The sequence below is a fragment of the Cetorhinus maximus genome, chromosome 17, assembly GCF_964194155.1.
Source record: "Cetorhinus maximus chromosome 17, sCetMax3.hap1.1, whole genome shotgun sequence".
In the NCBI taxonomy this organism is placed as follows: Eukaryota; Metazoa; Chordata; class Chondrichthyes; order Lamniformes; family Cetorhinidae; genus Cetorhinus; species Cetorhinus maximus.
This window is the reverse complement of record NC_135895.1, coordinates 23,181,927-23,208,992: the sequence shown is the minus strand read 5'-3', so window position 1 is coordinate 23,208,992 and position 27,066 is coordinate 23,181,927. Positions and strand designations below refer to the sequence as shown.

General features: G+C 42.2%; 1 protein-coding gene across 1 annotated transcript in view; it reads left to right on the top strand.

The window, feature by feature from the left end:
• Positions 1 to 12,996: 12,996 nt before the first annotated feature.
• LOC144692241 (dihydropyrimidine dehydrogenase [NADP(+)]-like) overlaps positions 12,997 to 27,066 on the top strand; it is an 812,799-nt gene continuing 798,729 nt past the window's right edge. The window contains exon 1 of the mRNA XM_078560835.1: positions 12,997 to 13,135. Coding sequence (XP_078416961.1) covers positions 13,097 to 13,135 — 39 coding nt within the window. The 5' untranslated portion in view covers positions 12,997 to 13,096. The remainder of the gene's footprint in view (positions 13,136 to 27,066) is intronic.

Sequence of the window (27,066 nt, the reverse complement as noted above, 5' to 3'; positions counted from 1 at the left end):
GTGTGGGCTGTCCTTGTGTAACTTCCAGTGCTTATGTTTACATTATCCGGTTGAAGAACAATGCAAGTCCACAGAAACATGTCCAACGACCAAAAACATGAATCAACAGGTCTAGTGAGAATACCTTTTACAATTTACTGCTGACATATGCATGTTACATACAGGTTAGCTCCAGATAGCTGAGGCATTGATATAACCCACATTCTCAGAACTTTATGTCTAATTAGTTTTAGAATGATGATGATTGTTACTTTCTTAGCAGAGGTAAAAGCCAATTTTCACAGAGTGAGGTCTACTAAATAGGAGTGACCAGTTCTCCTGTTTTTGATAGTATAAGCCAAGAGATAAAAGCTGGCCAGGAAACCAGGAGAACTCATCTGATCTTTAAATAGTGTCTTGGCATCTATTACCTCCACCTGATCAAGCAGACAAAATCTCAGTTTAATATTTCAGCTGAGACAACACGTCTGAAGATGCTGTGTTCCTTTAGTACTACACTTAGCTCAACGCCTGGAGTGGAGTTTGAACCTATAGCTTTCTGCATGGGTGATACAACTGAGCCAAGAGTATCCAAGAACAATTTATGATGCAAAATGGGCAACAATGAAAGGTGCCATATAAATTAATAATGTGTAGTGCTAGAAATTTCATTGTGCCGCGAGTGCTCCACGGGAAGGTTCTTGTCATTAAGAAGAAGTATTGAGAGAATGTGAAGTCATTGCTTAGAGGTGAGAGAAATGAATTGAACTGCTTTATGCCAGTAAGACCCCATTTTCTTATTTCCAGTGACAGAGTCCAGGGAGTAGATCACTGTTGTCTGTACATCATTTACCAGTCAACAAATAATTCTTTGTAATCAAGATTTTACTATAAAATGGGCTTCTTTAGATTATAATTTATTTCTGAGAACACTACATACTGGAAGAAAACTGATTAAATCACCATGGGATTGTGAAGATTTTGGGTGGTACTGCAAAATAGGCAATAGCGAATTGGCAACCTTTTCTTCATTTTTTTTACCATTGACAATTTGCTATTTCGCTTTATGTACTATTGCCCAAGTGAATATCACCCTCCCTGATTGCACAGTTGGGTCCATGTTTATTATATTGTATAAATATTCAATAACCTACAGGACTCTTGGAGATCACTAGGAAAGAATGAACTGGCTGGCCTAGACTGCGAAAATAACAAAAGCTGCCAAAAAAAGTATAGTTGTAGTAATGGGTAACTTGAATTATCAAGTATTAAAGTAAGTCGAGCCCTGCAATAGAAGAAGAAGTAAATTTCCTGAGGAGGCATCAAATTATTTCAAATAAAAATTGCTTAACTTTCCCTTTTTTGGCTCGTCCTGCCACTCACAATTACTTAACAATAGAACAGGAAGGCAACTTGTTCCTAGGCTACTGCCAATACTCTATTGGAAGTGCACAACTTGAAATGAGTGAATGCAGTCTGGCTCCTTTATAGTTTTTCTTAATCTGTAACCTTAAAATGGTTCTGGCCTCCTGACACTGGCTTCATTCAGGCAGGCAGTGAGGTCACCCTGCTGACTTTGTTTGGCTGGCACAAGAACAGATCACAGGGAACTCTTGATATGACAGTGCATGGCTGGAAGAGAAACTATTTGTGTGCAGTTGGACACATAAATGGCACAAAGTGAGGACCATACCACTAAGCTGGACAAAGGAGAGAAAGCAATGGAGGAGGATGGCATGATCAGCTGTGTTGAGAGATCATGGAGAATGGGGAGGGTTAATGCATCAAGATCATAACAGTAAGAATGATATTTGTGACTTTGATTAGACAACTTCTTTGCTTTGGGAAGGTCATAAATTTTATTGGAGCAGGGGTTCAAATAGGGTACAGCAGGGCAGAGGTCTGAGACGTGAAAACATGTCTAAGAACCTTGGACCCGAGAGGATGGAGATCTTAACCATATTTAAAGACATCCATTTCAAATTGCTTTTCTCTTGTGAACACATGCTTAATTTATGATATCTTTCTTAAATTAAAGATAGATATGGTATGGTACTGAGAAGATTGATGAAAGCTTGATGTACTGATGCCTGAAGATTGGCTAATCAATGGACAGTGACTACATGCTTTACTCCCACAAAATGTGTTTTTCCAATAACAGCTTCTTACTGTAAGAATAACCTTGCCTCTGTACCTGCTAGCAAGCCTGCTTTCATGCAAACTGATGCACATTGTCAATGCTTATTACAGAGTAATAACAATGATCACAGTTAGGAGATATCCTTTGCGTTTTTGAAGCAGTATTTCATCAAACATATCCTGATCCATCTGTAAATCATTCTTGTTATGCTGTAATCAATAGCTGCTAGTAAACATGCTCCATAACAATTTTCATCTTAGAGAGGCGTATCTGCTTGCATGAGATCTTGGTCTGGCAATAACTATGAAGAGGCGATTTGCAGGATTATTCTTCTAGGGTACGACACCGTATTAAACAATATAACAAGAACGTAAATACTTTGCATTGTATGTCCACAAACATTTTTTTAATGTTAGCCCTTTGATTTTTTAGCAAAGAAACCTATCTCGATATTTTCAGTACCTTAAATGCCAATTATAATTAAAAATTACTACAACCTGATCTGACTACACTTGAACCTTTTCTACTAATATGTTCTTAGATACCGACAGAGTTTTAAGAATATTTAGAATATTTTGTGTATGCTTAAAATGTCTGTTCAGTTTTGCAATGCTTGTTGGAAATGGGTCTGTAAGAGGCCACTGTAGAGTTAAAGGCTGATGGTTCCTTTACCTGCAATCAATGACAGTGTAAAATTGAATCAAGAGCTGAATTGAAATATCAGAAATATTCTGTAAGGTACATTATTTGACTCCCCATCCTAAGTTTTTAATTAGTCACCAATTTTAAGATGATTTGTTGTGCTCAACACCACTAAGATGGTCCTTCCTATTGCATATGACTGTGTACTCTGACATGTATAATTTCCATACTGATAACGATACCAACAATTATGTTACATTGCAGAAGCACTTATGGACCTTTTATAGATTCTGATGAGTTGACGGTCCATGAATGAAAACATAATGAACAGCTGACATTTCAGATATCGCACTATGGTTGCTCTGAGTATTTATATATTGTGTGGAAAGGGATACGTTGTCACTTGTTTCCGTTAGTTTCACATTCGGACTGCAGTGCAATCTGGGCGGAATTGGCGGATCTGCGTAAAGCATCAAGAATATTAAACATAGGTGAGCTTTGCACAAATCACTTCTCCTCAGGTTTTCCTCAATATTTTATGCTGGTTCAAGATTCAATTCACTCAAACCAAGAGCCGGTTACAAAACTGGCTATGTCCCCAAGTTGAAATTGTGAATCTCTGCCCATTGTTGTGCTAAGAAACTGACAAATATACACCAATAAATTATTAACTGGTTCAGTATAGTGTTTTATTCCAGAGTCATTTTATATCAGATTACTCAGACTGGACACCCTTTTTTTTGGTGACAAGCCCATTTTCAATTGTATTAAAACAAATAGTGACCAGGTTACCACTTTCAAATACATAAGGAATACATTTTAATAGAAAGAGAATACAATAAATAATTATATTCTATTATTTGCTGTCTGATTGCATTTTTTTTTTACATTTGTAATTATGCAAATAGTTCTTGGTGGAAACTTGAAGTGTATCCTAATCAGCACATTTTTGTGTGCACTTCTGATGCAATTCTACCCCAAATGGTTACATTTTAAGAATGTGCTAGTCACCAGTGCAAGTTAGTGATAAGTCCCAGCCAATCATATAAAAACATGACCAAAAGGTATTGTTTATATGGAAGATAGTGGATATGAAGTTATTGAATACTATGTTTATTGCAGGAGTGAAGAAATTAGCTCATGAGTGGTTGTGAGTGGTACAGGTATTCTTCTCAAAAGGAATTGTAAAAGGCTGTTCAACTGCTTCTGTTCAACCCCTCCTATTTCTTAAGTACATGTTGCTCTTTGTTGACATCACCCAAAAACAATCGGTCTCCACTACATTGATTACACCTAGCTCTACTTCACCACCATCTCTCTAAATTGTCAGGTAGTGTGTCCGATGTTCATAGAAACCTAGAAACATGGAAAATAAGAGCAGGAGTGGGTCATTTGGCCCTTCGAGCTTGCTCCACCATTCATTATGATCACGGCTGATCATCCAACTCAATAGCCTGCTCCCGCTTTCTCCCCATATCCCTTGATCCCCTTCGCCCCAAGAGCTATATCTAACTCCTTCTTGAAAACATACAATGTTTTGGCTTCAACCACTTTCTGTGGTAGCGAATTCCACAGGCTCACCACACTCTGGGTGAAGAAATTTCCCCTCGTCTCAGTCCTAAATGGTCTACCCCGGATCCTCAGACTGTGATCCCTGGTTCTGGACTCCCCCACCATTGGGAACATCCTTCCTGCATCTACCCTGTCTAGTCCTGTTAGAATTTTATAGTTTTCTATGAGATCCCCCCTCATTCGTCTGAACTCCAGCAAATAAAATCCTAACCGATGCAATCTCTCCTCATATGTCAGTCCCGCCATCCCAGGAATCGGTCGGGTAAACCTTCGCTGCACTCCCTCTATAGCAAGAACATCCTTCCTCAGATAAGGAGACCAAAACTGCACACAATATTCCAAGTGTGGTCTCACCAAGGCCCTGTATAATTGCAGCAAGACATCCCTGCTCCTGTACTCGAATCCTCTCGCTATGAAGGCCAACGTACCATTCGCCTTCTTTACCGCCTGCTGCACCTGCATGCTTACCTTCAGCAACTGGTGTAGGAGGACACCCAGGTCTCGTTGCACATTCCACTCTCTCAATTTATAGCCATTCAGATAATAATCTGCCTTCCTGTTTTTGCTATCAACGTGGATAACCTCACATTTATCCACATTATACTGCATCTGCCATGCATTTTCCCACTCACTCAGCTTGTCCAAATCACACTGAAGCATCTCTGCATTCTCCTCACAGCTCACCCTCCCACCCAGCTTTGTGTCATCTGCAAATTTGGAGATAATACATGTAGTTCCCTCATCTAAATCATTAATATATATTGTGAATAGCTGGGGTCTCAGCACCGATCCCTGCAGTACCCCACTAGTCACTGCCTGCCATTTGGAAAAAGACCTGTTTATTCCTACTATTTGTTTCCTGTCTGCCAACCAGTTTTCTATCCATCTCAATACACTACCCCCAATCCCATGCGCTTTAATTTTACACGCCAATCTCTTATATGGGACTTTGTCGAAAGCCTTCTGAAAGTCCAAATAAAGCACATCCACTGGCTCCCCCTCATCAACTCTACTAGTTATATCCTCGTAAAATTCCAGTAGATTTGTCAAGCATAATTTCCCTTTCGTAAATCCTTGCTGACTCTGTCCGATTCTGCCACTGTTTTCCAAGTGCTCAGCTATTAAATCTTTTATAATGGACTCTAGAATTTTCCCCACTACTGACGTCAGGCTGACAGGTTTAATTTAATTCCCTGTTTTCTCTCTACCTCCCTTTTTAAATGGTGGGGTTACATTAGCTACCCTCTAATCTGTAGGAACAGTTCCAGAGTCTATAGAATCTCGGACGATGACCACTAATGCATCTACTATTTCTAGGGCCACTCCGTTATGTACTCTGGGTTGTAGATTATGAGGCCCTGGGGATTTATCGACCTTCAATCCCATCAATTTCTCCAACACCATTTCCCGACTAATACTGACTTCTTTCAGTTCCTCCCTTCAGCACTGGATAAAGCAGAAATTTACTCCAACTAAATATTGGGAAGGCCGAAGTTATTGTCTTCAGTACCTGCCACAGACTGCATTCCCTCGCCACTGAATCTATTCCTCTCCCTGGCTGAACTAGAGGCTGAACTAGTGTCTGAGGCTGAACTAGACCGTTTGCCACTATGGTGTCATATTTAATCCTGAGATGAGCTTCTGAGATCACATCTGCACCATCACTAAGACCGCGTATTTCCACCTCCAAAACATCACTTGACTCCAACCTGCCTCAGCTCACCTATTGCTGAAAGCCTCATTCATGCTTCTGTTACCTCTAGACTTGACTATTCTGACACTCTCCTGGCTGATCTCCCATTTTCATTAACTTAAGATCATGCAAAGCTTTGCTGCTTGTGGTCCTAACCGACATAAAGTCCAGTTCACCCATCACCTCTGTGCTCAGTGACCTATATTGGCTCCTGTTTAAGCAACACCTCAATTTAAAATTCTCACTCTTGTTTTCAAATCTCTTCATGGCCTCACCCTTCCCCCTCTCTGGAACCTCCTCCAGCCCTTCAACCCTCCGAGATATCTGCAATCCTCCAATTCTGGCCTTTTGAACACCCACAATTTTAATCATTCCACCATGTCAACTGTGCCTTCAGCTGCCACGGCCTGTACTCTTGGAAATTCTATCCCTAAACCTCTCCACCTCTCCTCCTCTTTTTCTTCTTTTAAGGTGTTCTTTAAAACTTACCTCTTACATCTGCCCAAATATACCTTTCTGTGGCTCACTGGGACATTTTACAACATGAAGCCACAGTATGAATGCAAGTTATTGTTGTTTTATACAGTATTTTATTTCCAATGAGGAACATCCCAAGGGGAATTCACAGGTGGCACGGTCCTTATTTTGTTACTCCATCATTCAAAAAGGTGATGTCAACCATTTTTTTACTTGGGTGTCGCAGAAACAATTACCACTGGGGAGGTGGAAGACCAAAGAGTCAACTGAGGATGTAGTTCACAATGGCCTGGTACCACACATATAATATAATTCTATTCCATATGTGGTGAATATGCTGTTTGGGTTACCCGTACAGTATAAAATACAGGCCAAGTTTTCAAAATTGAAGGACCTCTTTGAAGGAACCCATATGAATCTCAAGTCCCCACATATTAACAAAAAAAATTCCAATCTTTAAATGTACAATTGCTCACCACATGAACTCCATCCTGCAGGTCAGTGCTCCTTTCCCTCAATGTAATCATTAAACAGAAGCCTGTGATGCTGCAATTATTTGTGGGAGAAGAGAATAGATGGTTACTATGGTAGATCTAGATGAGGAAAGAGGAAGGAGGCTCAAGTGAGGAAGCATAAGCACCGGCATGGACTAGTTGGACTGAATGGCCTGTTTCTGCACCGTATATCCCATGTAACCCTATGTAAAAGAATTAAAGTGATGCCAGCTCAGTTAGGAAGTTGTCCAGCTTCCTTTTGAACGTTTGTAGCAATCCTACACTCACCACATGAGGTGACAATTTGTTGCAAAGGGTGGTAACCCTCTGTGAAAAGAAAAGTCTCCTGACATCTAACCTAGCTCTATGCCTACATTACATTCATTCACATCCCCGGTCTTCCCTTAGCTACTTAACACAAAGCTCCTACCACATTTATCAAATCTAACCCTTTCATTATTTAAAAAAAAATGCAATCAAATCTCTTCAAAGTTCACACTTTTTTGCAGAAGCTAAAAGCTCAGGTATAAATCTGATCTTTTCCAGGGCTTCTAAATCACCCATGACAGTTATCTTAGATGAGCCTTAACCAAGGTCTTATTCAAGGGAAGTTAGTGTTTTTTGTTTTGTGTTTGATCATCTTGTCAATAAATTCGAGAACCCTATTTGCTTTTGCCTTCGCAAATAGTACATAATGTGAACGCTACTATAACATCCCGTTTTTTCCCTGGCTCAACTGCCTTAAATTCACAACCCAGGATGATGTACACATGTTTGCCATTAGCCCTATTCATATGCATAATGTTGCATTTATTTCTACTAAAAGATATCTGTCAGATACAAGCCTATTCCCCACTGTTTACAATCATCCAAGGTCCTAATACAGGGGCAATTTTTTATATCATCAGCAAGCTTACAGATAGTTCCCCTAATACCTTTACACAGATTATTGATAAATACTGTGAAGATCAAGAAACCTAGGGCAGAATTTTGCCCTCGTTGGGCAGGCTCGGCGGGGGCAAGCGGGAGTAGTTGGGTAGCCCACCGCCGCCCGCGATCAGGGCCTGACAGCGATTCCACACTGGCGGGCCAATTAACGCTCGCCCAGCGTGGCATGCGTGCTGCAGCGCTGCCTGTGTGGGGTGGAGGGAAGAGGGTGAGCAGGGAACTTGGCGCATGCATGCAGGTGCACACAGGAAAGCTCCCTGAGGGAGCCTCAAGGAGGTGAAGCGTTTTGAAAATTAAAAATAAAGAATTTTAAAATGTTAAAATACATGTCCCCCCATGTGACTCTGGCCGACCCGAACGAGTGTAAAATGACGTGCGACGACATCGGGCGATAGTCCCGACGCCATTGCACACTCGCGTGATATTTCGGTTATCTGGCGCGCGCAGGAGTTGGCAACGTGCCTGCCAACAATTAAAAGGCCCATTAAGGCTATTAAAGTAATAATTAAGCTCAGTTTTCCGCTACCCATCCAACCTTACGGTTGGCGGGCAGGTGAAAGAACCAAGTGGCCTGTGGATTGTTTGCGAAACCCCATCCACAGGCGGGATGAAGTTTCGATCCATCATTTAAAAAAAAAATTTTCAAACTAATTTCTAACATGTCCCTGCTCATGTGACAAGCAGTGATATGTTAGAAATTAGTTTGAAAATGTTTTATTTTTTTTAAATGACGGATCGAAACCTCATCCCACCCATGAATGGGGTTTCGCAAAAAATCCAAAGGCCGCCAACCGTAAGGTTGGACGGGCAGCGAAAAATTGATCTTAATTATTACTTTAATGGCCTTAATAGGCCTTTTAATTGTTGGCGGGTGTGCTGCCAGCTCCTGTGCGCGTCCGCCTACCAAAATATCACGCGTGTGCGCGATGATGTCGGGACGCTCGCTCGATGTCATCGCACGTCATTTTACGCTGGCTCAGGTCGGGCATGTGCCCACCCAACGAGCGAAAAATTCTGGCCCCAATACTGACTCCCACAGGATCGTACTAGCAATAAGGCAGAACCAATCTAATTCCTTATCCAACCCAAAATAACACTAACAATTGAAATGGATTCAATTTTGTTAAATGGCCTATTCTGTGGTCCCTTTTCAAAAGACTTTTGAACATTGAGGTGCACAATACCAACTAGGCTATGGACATCCACCAGCCCACAACTTCATCAAAACATGCAGCCAGGTTAGTGGCACATGGCCATCTTTTCCAAAAGCCATTTGAGAGGTTTTAACAAAAATACATCTCTGTTCGGGTGGTCATACAAAGTAACTTTAATGATTCTTTCTAGCAATTTGTCTCTAACCAAAGTCAAACTAAGAGGCCTACAACTTTCTGGTTCTGATTTATTGCCTTTTTTAAATATTGGCACTGCATGGGCATGTTTTCCAGCCCATGGGAACAATCCAGACCCAAGAAAACAGCACACTGTTAAAATATGTGATCCAGACCCAAGAAAACAGCAAACTGTTAAAATATATGAGCAAGGGGCTTGCTAAAAACAACTGTTATTTCTATGAGCATCCCTGGGTGAATTAGAAGTGATATTTAACAGCTGTACAGTGAAGACAAAGTGAGAAAGACCATCATTGAATGTGGCATGATTCACAATTTAGCAATCTAAAGAGTAGACATGTAACAGGCTGAAGACGATCAGTAGACTGCAGTCCCTAGGAAGAGGAGGAGGTTGAATTACAGGAAGCTGGTGTGCAACCGGATGCATTGATGACAATTATTACCAGTCAGTCACATGTCCTGCCAGTGTCTGGCCAGTGTTCTATGAAAGAAAACACACTGTAGCCTCTGTGACATTCCCAGACATTCCCTCCACTTAAATAAAATCAAAATGCACTGGAAATATTCAACAGGTCAGTCAGCAATGGAAATTAGTGCTAATATTTCAGGTCTATGACCCACTTTAAGACCGAAACACTAACCCTATCTTCTTTCTCTACAGTTGTAGTTTGACCTTTGTTGATGAAAGTTTCCTGAATTTTTTATTTTCATTTTAGATTTCTAGCAACTGCAGTATTTTACTTTTGTTTTGTCCTTCATTAACCTGCATTGCCCTTCTGTCCTGTACCAGAACTTGTAACCTTCGCATGACCCTGTCCAGCATTAATTAAATAAATATTACTGCTGTTTATTTGTGGTATTTTTATTATATTAAGTTCTCCAAGTTCTATATCCATGCTTTGTATTGGTGACCTGACATGAAGTACTTGCCAGGATTGTAAATCCATGAATGCGTTGAGCAACTATGCTAGCAGGTTTCCGTTAATTACTGCAGCCATGTTGTGCTAGTTGTAACTTTGAACCCCCACCTAGGTGATGGATCATAAGATATGCTGCACTGATTAACAGTTCTTGTCTATGCTTTGGTGCTTCTTCATTCCTTTCAAAGGCCTGGCTAGAATGGGAACTTGTGCTGACTACTTGAGATTAAGATTGCCTTGGATTCTTTTCCAGCCCTATTTTGGGCGCTAGGTCTCCCAGCTGGATGTCCTGAAATTGACAGATGAATGATCCATACAGTGCCTTTAATGTGGGTGGAACCAGTCATCACTACTCTCTCCGAATGATTGTCTATGTATTATACCCTGTAGAGATGGCCTTTAATCCTGCCCTAATCAAGCTCCAAACAAGTCTCGTGTTTCTGCCAGCAAATCTGCATCCCCCAGTCTGAACATTGACTTAAGAAACTTCAGCTCTCCCATCCCCCATTTATTTTCTGGGAGTGTGGGATGGGTTTGGCCAATGGGGAATGGTGGTCAGCTGATGCTCCAAGGGTAGGTTCCTTATCAAGACATAGTGAAGATTCCTGCTCTGGGTTGTTGGCCTATGTTCCCTCTGTGTTTCCAGAATGTTCTATTTTCATTTTAAATCTCAAGCCTCTCCCATCATTTTCTCTCTTTAATTCTTCTAATTTTTTTTTAGTACAGGGAAATGGTCTTTTAAGTTCCTGCTTAGAAGTTTCCATGTCATCCACTCTGTGCTAGTATTTGTTGGCTCATTTCCTTCTCATGACTTAATTTTCACTGTAAAAGGTTTTTTCTTGAGGGATTCAGGCCTGGAACATTGGGCCATAACCTCCGACAAACGTCGCAGAGTGCTGGCCCTCAGGGATTAGAAGAAATAAACACCTACTTACCTGCTCTTAAAAATTGCGTTGCCACTTCCGTTCGCCAGAGCTGTTTGGGGCCTGCATCGAAAGACTCCTCACAGGCCCCAGCGAAGTGTCACTCCAGTGGACTCAAGGAGGCCACATCCCCTTTTTTTACAGTGCTTGCTGCCGTCATGCAGGTAAGCTTAAAGGATCAGGGAAACTGAGAGGCCAGGAAGAAGCTAAGTGCCTAAGGTAAGTCGGGTGGGGATGTCCAGGCGGGTGGGGGGGGTCGATCAGAGGTCCGGGATGGTGGGGGGTGTCGGCCAGAGGTATGTGGGCGGGGGGTCGGCTGCAGGTCCAGGGGGTCGGAGATTGGATGGGGGGGGCGTTGGATGTCACTGTGGTAGGTTTTCTTTTAAATTCATTCATGGGATGTGAGCACTGCTGGCTATTGCCTTTGTTCAGAGGGTATTTAAGAGCCACCCACACTGTTGTGGGTCTGAAATCACATGTAGGTCAGACCAGGTAAGGATGACAGATTTCCTGCCCTAAATGACATTTGTGAACCAGGTGGGTTTTTACAACAATTAGCAATGTTTTAATCATCATTATTAGACTTCTAATTCCAGATTTTTATTGAATTCAAACTCCACCATCTGCCATGGCAGGATTCGAACCCATGTCCCCAGAGTCCTGGGACTCTGGATTACTAGTCCAGCGACAATTCCACTAAGCCATTGCCTCCCCTTGAAGGGGTGGGGGGTGTCGGAGGTCAGGGGGCAGGGTGAGTGATGTCAGAGACCGGTGGGTTGGGGGGTGTCGGAAATCGGGGAGTTGGGGGTGTCAGAGGTCAGGGGGGTGTTGGGGGATGTTGGAGGTCAGGGGGTGGGGGGAGTCCCATGTGGGGTGAGGGGGATTGGGTGGGGGTGGGATGGGGGGCAGTCCTGTGGAGCCGGTCTGGGTCTTTACAATAGTTACTTGGAAGTTAGAAGAGGTTTTAATTCTAACTTTTTCTGGGTAACTATTGGTGTAACCCTGGCGGAACCATGCAAAGTTTGCAATTTAAACGGCATTTTCAGATGGTTCCCAGTGCAGCACAATCGTCCAGAGGAAGTGTGCACTTCTGAGCAATTGCCATGCAGACCCTTACCCGGGAGCTTCCTAGAGGGATTCCCAGCGCTTCTTTGGGGTGTCCCCCAAATCCGACACTGGGGAGCTCAGAAGTTACGGGCCATTAAGTTGCCTTTTCTCTTTAAAAAGTGCTGACAGAGTTGATGTTTCTGTTTTCGGTCTCTAACATTTGCAGTTATATTCTTTTTTTTTAACAACCACAATGGGTAAGAGGGAGTGGATTCATTAAATCCAAGGATACATTCACTCAAAATGAGAGGAAATTAATTTTGTGTTGGCTAATTAAAGAATGCTCGCAGCAAATCAAGGAAATGTGCCAGCGAATGTTGGCATAATGGCCCGATCTTGTTGTCCAGATAAGTTGGCATTGTTTTAACGAGTGCCACAGTGCTGAATCTACAGATACACTGTGTAATGGTAGTGCACTCATCAGTATGTTATCTTTAATATAAACTGCAAAACGAGATCAATCTAAATAAACACTTTCAACGACCACTTGACACGTTCAGCTGTATGCTGTTATTTGTGCCAACACTAATATAGCCCATATTTGACATCTCCATGGCCTTACTGTGATCTAGAAATAGTAAAATAAACACAATATGCTATGCATCTGTTTTATTATCTGTCCCTAAAAAAAAATGAACTACAACCTTTCCCTTTCCATACAAAACAAGGCTTATCTGATGTTCGGCAGAGCGTGACTGTCGCCAAGTCTGCGGTGAAGCGCTGCTGCCATTCGCTAAATTGCTGGCATTTAGCGATGAATCAGCATTGTAAGATCACGAGTTGATCTCGCGAGCAAGAAGCTTTTCCTTAAAAGTTTTCGCTTCTGATCAGAGTGGCAGCCCGCACATCGCAATGTCCCGAATGCTGAGCACTGATTTGCCAGATATTGAGGTAACAGTACTTTCATTCACCCAAGAGTTGCTATATCCGACTCTTATTACTTCTTTGCCGTGTGTACAGTATTTGTTTTTCTTTTAAAAATACAGCAGTGTCCACTTTATTACTGGAAATTTAGGCTCATGAGTCATGCAGATGTTCGGACCGGACGGAAGAATATCAGTTCAGATGTGTTATATTGACCTCTTGTGACCCGCTTGCCCCAACTCCCCCTTTGCCTCTTCTTCATACCGGGTCATAACGGAATGTTAACTCTGTTTCTCTCCACAGATGCTGCCAGACCTGCTGAGTTTTTCCAGCATTTTCTGTTTTTATTTCAGATTTCCAGCATCCGCAGTATTTTGCTTTCATCTCTCCTCTTTGTGATGAGTGTCTTGTTCTGTTGATAATTGGTTGTGACTGTATTTGTGACTGTTACCTCTCATCTACATGCTGCCCCTCCGTGACATCATCCGAAAACATAGGTTTAGGGTATGCTGAGGACACCAGCTCCACTTGCCTGGCACTCTTCTCCATTCCCCAACGTCCCCCACCATCTGTGTTCAACCCGCTTGTCTGACATCCACTTCTGGATAAGCTGCAGTTTCCTCCAATTAAATGTTGGGAAGACTGAAGCCATTGTTTATAGCCCTCACTACGAATTCTGTTCTTTCACCACTCCAATCCTTTCCCTGGCCACTCTCATGGGCTAAAGCTTGACTGTTTGCAATTTCAATGTCCTATCTGACTTTGAGATTGACTACTGAGCCCATATCCTCTCCGCAACATAGACCACCTACTCCCATCCTTGTGGTATTGTCTGAGTGAAACTGAAGTCAGCAGAGATCATGGGGCAAACACACCAGTGGTTGGAGTCATTCTTAACACAAATGCAGCTGCTTATGGTTGTTGGAGGACAATCATCTCAGTTCCAGGATACCACTGGAGGAGTTCCTCAAGGCAACATGGTTAGTCCAGCCATTTTCAGCTGCTTCATCAATGACCTTCCCTCCATCATAAAGTCAGATGTGGGGATGTTCGCTGACGATTGCACAATGTTCAGCACCATTCGCAACTCCTCAGATACTGAAGCAGTCAATGCCTACATGCAAGATCCAGACAATGTCCAGGCTTAAGCTGATTAGTGGCAAGTAACATTCACACCACACAAGTGCCAAGGAATGACCACCTCCAACATTGAGAACTTAACTACCTCACCTTGTCATTCATTGGCATTAATCCTTGCCAATTTCACCCACTATTAACATTCTGGGGGTCACCATTGACCAGAAGCTCGATGAACAAACTACATAGATTCTGGGAGCAGATCAGTATAGTGACTATTTTTGCGATTGACACACCCCCTGACTCCATGAAACCTTTCCAACACTTACAAGTCAGAAGTCAGAAGTTTGATGGCAAGGTCTCCGCTTGCCTGGGTATGTGTAGCTGCAATAACGCTCGGGAAGCTTGACACCATCCAGAACAAAACAGCCTGCCCGGTCAGCACTTCACCTACCAGCCTAAACATCCGCTTCCTTCATCTCTGTCACACTGTGGCTGCAGTGTGTACCAGCTACAGGATGCACTGTGGCAACTTGTCAGGCTTCCTTGACAACAACCTCGTCAACTTTTGACCTCCAGTGCCCAGAAGGATAAACGCATTAGATGCATGGAAACAACATCATCTCCAAGTTCCCCTCCATCACTATGACTTGGACATATATCATTACTGTGTCAAATACCTGGAACTCCCTACCTAGCAGCAATGTGGGAGCACACTCACCACATGGAGGCGGCTCACCATGATCTTCTTTGGAGCAATAAATGCCAGCCTTGCCAGCAGTGCCCACAGCTCAAGCACAAACTAATAAAATCTGTATTTTACAGGTGATGTTAAAATTAGAGTTTGAGCTCTTAATTTGCATTCATCTCCACTACTGCTGACAAAAAAAAGGAAATGGGAACAAGTGTCTTGGAGCTGTTGTTGAGGCGAGTCGTGTTTCATGTTGACTGGGTCATTTTTCAAAACGTGCTAGGAATTGTTTGTCCCATGGATACTGCACCTGAATACCTTACAGAGGAATCCGTGTACAACTGACTGGTGGTTCAATAATTTTCTCATTGGAGAGGGCATGGGGATCATTTAACACCAGAAATTCTAACAAATATCTGGTATCTAGTTTAACACCAGTAACGTGTGACAACATCTGCTTCAAAATGTGATTCCAAGATGTGTGATTAATTGATCCTGACCAGAACATGTGAAAGTGTGTGTCACCTCTCTAAATTCCCTTTGCCACCCCTCTGACTTCCACATATCATAATGGAGCATTGTTTGACAGTGGTATTAATCAGCTGAAGAGGTAGGATCATTTGTAGCAACCCGCGTGGCTGGTGTTGTCCTGTTGGGGTAAGGGTGTAAGCAGGTGCATGCACTGTAAGGGTCCGATGTGGTGCTATCCGGATAAAGCGGCTGTTGTGATGCCAGGATGGTGTTGTGGCAGGTAGGAGATGAAGGTGCATTTACTGATGTTGACCACCTGCATGAAGTCATTAGACATCTTGTGGCACTGCTGTCAGGTCCTCGGGTCCAGACTTCAGAATTGGCCTCCTTTGGCCGCCTGCTTTCTCTCCCCTCTGCATGGTCCTTGAGGCCCTCCATGGACCCATGGCATCACTCCTCCTGCCTACCTGTGCCATTAGTACTTCCAGCACTACATCCAGTGGATTCCTCCATCTACGTCGGTGTTCCCTGTGCAATACGTTACATTGTGACAATATTTGTGCAGCTTCTCATTAATATACAGCCTATCTTTAAGAATAGCAGGGTGGCTGTACCATGTGGTCTTCAAACAATGCTATTGAGCCCTCCTACTGTGCAAAGAGGCCTCATGCAGCAGTGCCGGGACCGCTTGGGACAACACCACAATCATCTAGAAGAGGTGGCTACATGCAGTTCACATTTTACCTACCTCGGTCTGAATGGGCATGAGCAGGTTGCAAATCATGTCTCCCAGCCTCCAAAAAAGGGGGCTAACCAATATATTTTGTACGGACTTATTCAACAAATCTTTTACAAGTGGTGTACTTGTAGAAATCCTCACAATTGATTCTGTCTGCAGTACACATAGGCCTTATTTTTGTTCATTTGTGTAATGAACGTTTATTGGTATACTGATGATTAAACTAAAGGCTTAAATCAGGACCTCAATTCTGCCAAACTCTGGGGCCATATCCCCTATGGAGATTTACATGTTACCGTGTTAACAGGTTTTTGTGAAATGTCTGTTTAAACTAGTTTCATATTTGACCACGGACAGAATAATGACATTAAGGAGAATGTGGTTACTGGATATGACCTAGGTTTTCTTGCCCTTTCCTGTTCCAAAGTTAAACTTTTTTCAAAAGTAAACTGTAGCTGGTATTAATAGGAATCCTCTTAACTCTTAACATGTGTACTATTTACTATAGCCGATCAGTGAAAGCATGAGAGTCCACCCAATCACTGTGTTTGAGCTTTGAACTAAACATGTAAGTTTCTGGCAAAACATGACGCAAAACCCATTTATTATTTGAACAAAATGAATTTATCCATTCCATTTGTTGTTTAATGAATTCCAAGTTTCCTTGGTGCACTTTACTTAAGCTATCAAGAGGCTGAAAAAAAACAGTCAACGTTTTGTATTGTTCGTAGCTTTAACATATAAATGGATTAGACTAAGTGCACTTTGCAAGAATGTATTCATGCACTAACAACTATCTGCAATCATTTGCAAAATAAACATAGTAGGTTAAAGGAAAGTGTAGTAGGTCAAAGTACAGTTGGCATAGTCAGCATCGAGCATATCAGGTTATGTATAATATAACAAGATAGGATTTAACAACATTGTACTTGGCCTGTTTTTGTTTTCACCTCTGAAGACTTCTTATCCTATTTATTGTAATAGTTTTGTACCTAAAGGAAGGTCTAGAGCTCCTTTTGATCCACCCAGTGAAGCCTCTGGTAGTTCTTTTCTTTGTGTGAACAACATGTTTGGAAGCCTTGTGTAGTAAATATGGATTTGTTAAATGTTGGACTGTACCTTTAAGAATAGTCCTGTGATATAAAACCACACGTGTAAACCAATGTGTTAGCAGTGCTGGCTACCTCCACAGTCAGTATGGAGATAGAGATGGAGTTGAATACACATGTGTAGTTGCTGCTGGCTGTATTGTAAATAAACCTAATGTTTTCACTTAGAAAGTTGTCTGCAGTTCAACTCTTACAAATAGGCGACTTGGTCACACTATAACAAACTGGCAATGAGGATAAATCAGGATAAATTGGAGTTGGTACTGTACCTCGCTCGACAATTGTGAATATCAATGTCTGTTTAAAATAACAGAAGATATACTCACCCAAAATGCCACAGTTTGGTAGAATCGATCCCTTTGAGTGAGCCACAGATGATTGGTCTCAGTATATAGAACACCTTGCGTTCTTCTTCCAAGCGAACAAAATCACTGGGGAAGAGAAGAGGCGAGCGATCCTCTTGAGAACTTGTGGAAGCAAAACCTACAGTTTGATTCCTAGTTTGACGGCACCCAGTGCCCCAGATTCGAAGATTTTTGGAGAATTGGTGGACCTTGTGAAGGGACATTTTCAATTCAAGCCCTCAGTCACGATGCAGAGGTTCTGGTTCAATTCATGAAATAGAGCCCTGGGTGATACAATTGCAGGCTACATGGCAAATTTGAAGCAATTAATTGAACATTATGAGTACGGTGAGACTGAGCTCAGAGATTGTGTGGAGTGAAAGAAGACACTATTCAGAGAAGATTGCTGGCTGAAGTGAATCTGGATTTTAAGAAGGTGGTAGAAATAGCGCTAGCCACGGAAAGCAATGTAAGAGAATCACAAGCAATACAAGGGGCGCAAAATGGAGCGGTGCTCCAAATTGGGCGGGCGGGAACAGTCAGCCGAAAGTGGCGCGATAAAGTGAGACTTCCGCAAAGTGGGAAATAGCCCCTGCTATCTGGAAAATGAGAAGAAATAATTTAGCAGCTAAATCGAAAAACAATTTTAATAGATGTGGAAACAATCAGTCTTTTAGTGATAGGCAGTTTTTAAAAGTAAAATGTTACTTTTGTCACAGAAGTGGACATATAATATGAAAGTGCAAAGAGGGATTTAAACAAGCTTGCAAATAACAGAAGAAGCCCAATGAAATCTACAGTGTAGAAGAACCTGAAACAACAAATCCTGATATTTATTCATTGTTTAACATGAGAGTTGGGAAGCCAGAGCCAATATTTGTTACAGTACAAGTGAATGGTAAACCATTAAAAATGGAAGTAATTGGAGAACACACTTTCAGATATTTAAATAACATCAATTAAATTTGGACTAGACATCTGCCAAGTTGAATACATACCTTTTAGTTGGATTTCTTTGCCTGTGTATCAGCAGAGCACTTGTCCATTATAGAAACCAATCAGCACAGCTACCCGTGATGGTTTTGAGAGGCAGAGGACCAAGCCTTCTAGGGTAAAACTGGTTAAGAGAAATCAACCTTGATTGACCAGTGAGATTTCAAAAGAAAGAGCCTGGAGAGTCCAAGGACCGCAACAGGATGAAAAAGGAATGTGTGAGGACTTGACAACCTGAAGAAATGCAGTCTATCTCAAACAAAAACATGGAAGAATAGCAGAAGAAACCCAAGGAGATCCTGCTGAATGACAGCGTTCAAGACAAAGTGAGTAACCTTTGCAAGGAAAAGAAAAACCTGTTGAAAGACCTTCACACACTACAAGATTCCCTCAGGTCAAAGTTTGTGCCTCTGGAAAAGTATGAAGAGAAACAGAAAGGATTCAGCACCTCTCTGGACAAACTAAAGAACCAGTTGGCAGAGAAGACACGTCAATGTCCAAGTTTCCAGGAGGCAGCCAACAAATACTTCAGCTCTTCCGTCTCTTTTTTGTATCAGCTAGATGAAGCCAAAGAGGCTTTGAAAGCAAAAATTGGAGGGCTTTCCAAGAGGTGAGCAGGTAATGACGTTTTGGGAGACTCAGCTATTGAACTAAGACAAATTGAGATTCCACCTCCGAGAAATCTGGCTGACAGTGAAGCAAAATGAAGGACGAGACTAAACTTTGTAGAAAGAAGACAAAAAGGAAGAAGGCTCCGAAAAGACAATAAAATGGTGGCCTGTAGCACCTATAAACACACGAAGGAGGCAATAAGCAAATTATCGAATTGTGCCTAGTTTGATATTATTCCAGGCCCTCACAATGGTTTGCTGGATGATGATGCTGAAGATAAGGCCTTATCTGGAAGGAATTCTAGATGCTGTAGACAAACATGAAGAAGCTAGCAGGGGATTCGTTGGAGACCAAGCTTGCACGCTTTCTTTTCACTACAGGATAACTCCCCACATGATGACAGGAGCAACGCCTGCAGATTTGTTGATGAGATGCCGTCTTAGGACAAGACTGAGCCGAATATTTCCAAATTTGGAGGGGAAGGTGGAGAAGGGTCAAGGAAACCAAAAAGCTCCGCATGACTTGCATAGTCGTGAGAGACAATTTACTGTTGAAGAAGCAGTATTTGTAAAGAATTTTGGTGGAGGACCGAAGTGGTTACCTGGTAAAGTAAGCTCAGTGACCGGACAATTATTGTACCACGTGGAAGTGGAGGGCCGGATCACCCGTAAGCATGTGGACCATTTTAAGAAAACGAGAGAAACCCCAACAAGATATGGTACCACCTGTAACCATTACTGAACCAGTGTTTCCTGTTGAAGATGCTCCACCAAGGACTGACATGCTTGATGTCTCTATCACAGCGGAAGACATTGAACTGCAAGTGCCCACCGAGGTATCTGATGTTCATGCAGTTCCAGAGAAAGTGGTTCCTGAAAAAGAATCTGAAGTCATGGAGCTGCCACGTTCCACGTGAACCAGGAAACTATCTGCAAGACTGAACTTGTGAATTTCATGACCTGTCATGAGATAAATATACTTGTAAATGCAATATGTACAGCAAAGTTAAAGGGGGAGGAATGTGGTAATTATGGATTTTTTAAATGTTGGACTGTACCTTTTAAGAATAGTCCTGTGACCACATGATATGTGTAAACCAATGTGTTAGCAGCGTGGGCTACCTCCACAGTCAGTGTAGATAGAGATGGAGTTGCATACATACGCGTAGTTGCTGCTGGCTATATTGTAAATAGACCTAATGTTTCCACTTAGAAAGTTGTCTGCAGATCCACTCTATCACAAATTGGTGACTCAGCCACACTACAACACCTTGACTTTTTTTTAGATTTTTGTGGCCCACAGAACTGAGAAAAAAAATTTTTTTTTTGCTCTAAATCAACTAATTGGGGAACACTGACTGTTCAGTAGTTAGGAACACACCTTTACCAGTGTGCCAGGCCTCGGAACTAGAAAGGGTTACCTGAAGTGAGAGTATGAGGAGAACTTGCATTATTAGTGGGTATTAATGGTATTTCTTTTCTGCTTGATGGCATATCTGGCCCTAGGTCCAAAAGATTGGATATCTCTGCACTTTATCAGCTGTTGATTAGCTACATTGAGCTATTGGTGTAGATGATACAATATTCCAGCTGATCTGGCATTCAAATTAGTTTCTAGTTTCTAAAGCAATACTTGATAGCGCTTATAAAAAGTGAATTCAACTTTTTTTTTAGAAAAATTGGTTACCTGGGGAAACATCACAGTCCTTACAGTAGCTTTAAAGGATCTTGAATGTCACATCCTGCTTTACTCCCACATTGAGAAGGGACATCCTTTAATCCCATTCTTCCTACACAAATGGCATGCTGGGTACTAGCTGCATGTCCTTCTATGATTACTAATGTTAACTCAGTCGCTTTTTAAAAAATAAAATGTTTAATTGGATCTTAACCAAACTTGATGAGGTGTTTCTGTTTATCAGATGTGATTACTTCACAATTCTATAGAAGATTAATTGAAAACTATATATGTAAATGCAGGGAACAAAACTCGAAGCATTTTACAAAATTAAGTATTTGACAAGTATTCACAAAGAAATAAGATAGACATAGACATGATTTATTTATCAAAACTGGTGGAGACCTTGCTACTGTAATTTATTCCCAGCCCAGTACAATTTGTGCAATTTTTACTGCATTACAAAACGTGTCTAAGCCTGTCATTGTCAAGTGGGAACAATTAGCTGAGAAAAATTAGTTTGATTACTATTTTTGTTTACCAGTTAATTATACAGTATTTGCAGAGAATGCTGTCCTTTGTTGAAGGTGATGTTAAGAGTCTCATCTGCGTGCTCACTTTAAATAGTCAAGACCCTGTGGCATGATTTGAAGAAGTGTAAGAAATTTTGTCCGAATTCCGGTCAATATTACTTCGATGAATTTCATAATACAATAAAAGGTATTATTTATTCAGAATCAAAGAACGTTACAGCACTGAATTAGAGGTGGGCGGCCTGAAAGACAAAGATATTTAGGGTCCAAACCATGCATTTTCCCAGAAGAAGGAAGGATGGAGAATTCAAAGCTAGAATTATGAGAATACCAGCTACGCTTTACATTGCAACAAGTCACTGCACTTCAAAAGCCATTTGTTTTGTGAAGCGCTTTTGAGATATTTTGAGATGCTATTTATATAATTGTTGTAACCTTTGTGTATTCATATTGTATATTGTGGTTCTGGCAGTGCTTTAGTCAGGCTTGTTAAATTACCTTTTAAACTTAAGGCTTTTTTTAAAGGACCTTCCTAACGTGCTGAACACAATTTTGCTGTAAAGATGGATTGGATTTTTTTAAAGTGCTGTATAATTTGACTTTTTCTAATGACTTAAATAAAAATCCAGACCACTGTACTTCCATTTATCTTATGGGGAGAATTTTTCTCCCTGTCGAGGGGGCAGCGCGGGCGGGTGGGCTTGCAGCCGATCAGCGCCCCGATCTGCTGGGTGCCGCCATTTTACATGGGTGGGCCAATTAAGGCCCGCCTAGTGTGACGCGTGCCTGGTAGTGCTGTGCACTCCCTTGCCTGAATTGGGAGTGCGCTCTTTCGCGCATGCACAAAAATCTGTGCCTCAGAGAGATTAGTTTTAAGTTTGAACAGTTTAATAAAGTGTTGAAATTTTTTTAATGACGTCCTGTCATGTGACACTGTCGCATGAGCTGAGACGTGCATTAATTTTAATAAAAATTTTTCTGAAAATTTTAAATCATTCATGAAACCTCATCCTGCCTGTGGATGAGGTTCCATGAAAAATGTGAAAGCCGCCCAGGCTCTTCACCTGCCCTGTCAACCTTAAGGTTGGACGGGCAGCTCAGCTGATCGCTTTAATTGCTTTTTAACAGGCCTTAATAGGCCTTTGATAGTTCGGCGGGCCCCACCCCCGCTCGCCGAGCTGAAGATTCTGCCCTATGTTTCTAACTGCTTCTACATCTCTTGAACTGACACCCTGCTTTCTTTAGTCAGATGTAGCACACCTGAAGCTCGAAATTAAAAATGCATAACAATGAATCTTGCCCAGTATTTATTGTGAAGCGCGTTCACATATAGCAAATGAAATGAGGCAATGAATATGAATAAACCAAAGTTTGAGGAGTTTTATCAGCACCTGTCAGCCACTTCACAACCTAAAGCATTCCTTGGGAAAGAATACCCTTGTTGGAGGGTATCAAGCATCCTTAGATAGTAAGTGATTTCATTCCACGATGGTCATCTCTTGCATTTATTTTAACAAATTTGTAACCAGTCTAGTGGACTACAAAAAGATGACCATCTGGTGAACAGAACACTGCTCTTGTTCAATGACCTAGTCATGAACCAATCCGCTTGAAGTGGGAATTCCTTTTGCTATGAAACCTGAGTACAATGAAATATTTTAGACAGTGTCAGAAGAGGTAGAGGAAGGTACCATGAATTCACTTCCAGTGAATACAGATGTAACCATTTTTAATTTCTGCTTCAAACTAATGTCAGCACAGATTTTCTCCATTGGCAAAATTTGGGTGCATCTAAATTTCACCCATTTTTTAAAAAAAATAATAAAAAAGGCCCTCCTGACACAAGCTATTTTTTTCTGCCTCAGCATTTATTATTTTTAGTGAGCTCTCCCAGAGGATTCTGCCTGGAGTGAGTGGAAATTGGCTGCTCGGGAAAGGGAAACTGGTGTGTGGTACAGCATGCTCAGATGTACAGAATGTAAGCTATTACAAAGCTTGCCTGACTTCAATCTACTGTACGGATTATGCTAACAATGAAAATGCCTGCACATGTAATACTGGAAAATTGGATGAAGGAATTGGAGCTTCAAAAGAACATGGTGGCATACTCCTTCTCACAAAGAAGTGTTTGAACTCTCAAGTTCAACAAAAGGATTGATATGTGACCCACAATGCCAAAATGCATATCTGTTGGAGACAGGGGAAGGATAAAGGGAAAGGATACTGCTACTCAAAATTACAGTGCCCAATCCTACTGGCACTGAGCCTGGAGGAGGTGATGAGCTAGCTTTCATCAGCAAACTGAGAGTCTCGCTCTTGTTGCCGCATCAGTACATAGCTGATATTGATTAATGCGAGTGGTACCTCTAACAGCAGCCTGGGGTGATCCACTAATAATAAAAAAAAATCAGGGCGGGAATTAAGAGTCCTGGTGGAACTGTTCCAATGGTGGAGTTTATTACAGATCAGGGTATAGCATGCAACATGTTTTTGCAGTGGTGTAACAGTGGCTGCATGTTAGGCTCCTCCTGTTGGACCTGAGAACCAGTCTTCTTCCACAAAGTACAGAGAAAAAAACATTGTGGCCTCTATAAAATGCCTCTATAGAACGATTGAAGGGGAAGAGTAAGGTTCTCACTGAAAAATAGCACAAAAGTAGGTATTGAAATTGCGTTTTGTTCTGCTGAAAACAATGATGTTACAAGACTGTTACCTGGAACTCCTGTGACCCTAAAAAAAAATGTACATCTGCCTTTAAGTTGGTGCCTGGAAATGCTGGATGTCCATTTCACGTGCGTACAATTAACATCCGTCAAAATAGCGAATATCGTTGGTGTGATTCACTGGAAATAAGCATCATGTCATTACTGCCTTATTTAAATACGCGGGCAGGTACTTCAGCAGAAGTGGTGATCCGGGAAAATTCACCAATGTAAACCACGTGGGGTATGCCATAGTCTGTCTTCACCATATTCTCTGCCTCTGCCTAAAATTGGATGGTATTCAGATTGAAGTTTACCCGTCTATTTTGTTTGCAGTCAGATAGTTTGCTGATGTTTTTTTTTCCCCTCAATAATGAGAAAGTAATTAATAGTTACCCTTGGAATAATTGCCATCGGACATAGTGATTAGCTTGTTCAATTTAATCCAAATGGGCTACAGCTCATCAAACTCTAAGTCAGATCCAAAATGCTAAAATTGAAATCAATAACACAAATGAAAACCTGTCCCCATACCAGAGCAGACGTATGCTTGGATGGTGGTGTATTTCTTTATCAACCGGCTTCCACTGAAGGAACAGTTTAGAAAGCAGCATTTAAGGTAAAAGGATCTAGTCGGATCTGAATTGTGATGTTTCTTTGTCAGGTGTCCAGAAAGAAATTTCTTCATCGAAATGGCATCATTAAATTTACTTTAGGATATCTATTGCAGTGCATGGGTGATTGCGCAAAATGACATATTGATCATGTATTGTGAATGTTGCATTAGTTCTCTTGTTTCTCGTCCTTGCTCTGCTGAGATTGCAAATCCACAGTCTTTGGCAGTTTATCACTGTGGCGTGTGTGGTTTGCTGTGAAAATTTTTCATCCAATAACTTGGAAACATTTTAGATCAAGATAACGACACTGGAAGACTGGCTGCTTAATGGCACTGAACGCATTATAGACAACCTGCTGGGAAAAACGGTAGGCCCGAAACCCCTACTGGAGAAGGAGCTATTTAGCATTCTGTGTGCGCTTCTGCGAGTTGTCAACTAGCTGTATTTCAGTTCAGCTGAAATTTTACCACAGCTTCAAATTCTCTGCAGTCACTTATTACAGTCTGTATTCTTGGATATTTTGGACAGCGCTGATAGCAACTGTTGTGCATACTATTTTGTTTTGGGTGGATGGGAGAGGTCTCATTGCACCAATTGAAAAGTGCAGGGAAGTTCTCTTGATATCCTGTCCAAAATGTATCCCTCAACCAACAGTACCAATAACAGCCTGAGCATTTATCTAAAAAATGACCTAATGAAAGGTCATCAACCTGAAACGTTAACTCTGCTTCTCCCTGCACAGATGCTGCCTGACCTGCTGAGTATTTCCAGCATTTTCTGTTTTTACTTCTGATCATTTATCTCATGGCTCTTTATAGGACCTTGCTGTGCACAAACTGGTTGCCGCATTCCTCTACATTTATAAAAGTTACAATACTTCAGAAGTAATTCATTGACTGTGAAGTGCGTTAAAGATGGGAAAGGTGCTTTATAAGATTTTACCATCTTCCTACTTGTAATGCAGGCACATTTGATGGAAAGGAAGCACTTATTTGATAACAAGTGCAAAGTTTACTTTTTTTTAACCCAATCCCACAGCAGTTCTTTCCTCTGGGATTTATTGATTAGTTTTGCTGGTGCCTAGACAGTCAGAAGGAATCAATGGGCAGAATCTTGTTGAGGCGTTGGGGGTTTCTCCTGCTGATTGGAGAGCAGGCAAGAGAGCCGTGCCGTCTCTTTTTGGGGAGTCTGGTGAACCAAACATCAATCAGGCGGTGGTGAGGCCAGCGGCGGGCCTTCCACTGGAATCAAGACCCTGGGGCGGAAATCTCACCTACCAGCACTGCTGGCCAATCGGAGGCCATTAGCTCTTGTGCTCAGCAGCGCCACTGGGGAGGCTGTGGCTGCTGTCGGAAGGGAAGGCGCCGGAGCCTCAGGTCACAGGTAAATGATGTGGCGGGGAGAGTTTCACGGGGTAGGGGTTGTGGGGAGAGGGGTGCAAGGGTGCCAGCAGCAAAGGCAGGAGGTGGCACTCAGTACCCCTTCTTCCTGATGTCCAGTCCCTTGATCAGACACTGAGTGCCTTTGATCGAGGGACCCCGCCCCACAGATGTGACAAGCAGACTGCACAGTTTTTACCTGTTGTGCGTGGCACACGGCGACAGGCCTGGCTGCAGCTGGGTTAAGGGATGAGGCCCTTAACTGGTCAGTAATTGGCCACTTAAGGGTCTCAACTGGCAGTGGGGTGGCAAGGTCAACCATGGGCCACCCTGCCCAGAAGTTAATTTGGGCAGAGGCAGGGTTCTGGTATGCCACCATCCCTCCTCAGTAAATGCCCTACCCACCTCCAAGCTCACCACGAGTGAGAGCACAAGATTCCGGCCAAGATGTGCTGAATATATTCTGATTAGTACTCACGGCCATTTTGCACCTTATTTATAATTAGATTGTTAGAACTTTGAATCACTTAAAATGTTATTGCCCATAGCGGGGTATATTGGATGAAGTTAACACTTTACTTGTGATAGCAGGTTTAGTAAAAATTGTGATCATCTGTGCCTAGTGGACTGCTTTCAAATTGAAAGTCTAGTGGATTTCCAAAGACAACAGTGGCATTATCTAATACCTGCTCCATGGCCTGAATTTTACCCTTGGTAGGTGCGCGCGATCGGCGGGCCTGGGGCTGGTCAGGAAATAGGCCCCCGCCCGCAATCGGCCCGCGGCTGCGATTTCACGCTGGCTGGCCAATTAAGGCCTGCCCAGTATGGCATGTGGCTTCCCAATGGTGCGGAGGAGCTGGGCGCGGGCGGGAACCTGTTGTGCACCGGGTCCAATGGCCGGTGGTCGGTTTAAAAGTGGCACGGGCAGCAGCTTGAATGCTGCCAGGGAAGAACATTCCTTAAGCGTTCCACAGAGTGAAGCTATGGCCTCAGCAATGGAAGGAGACGCCAGGC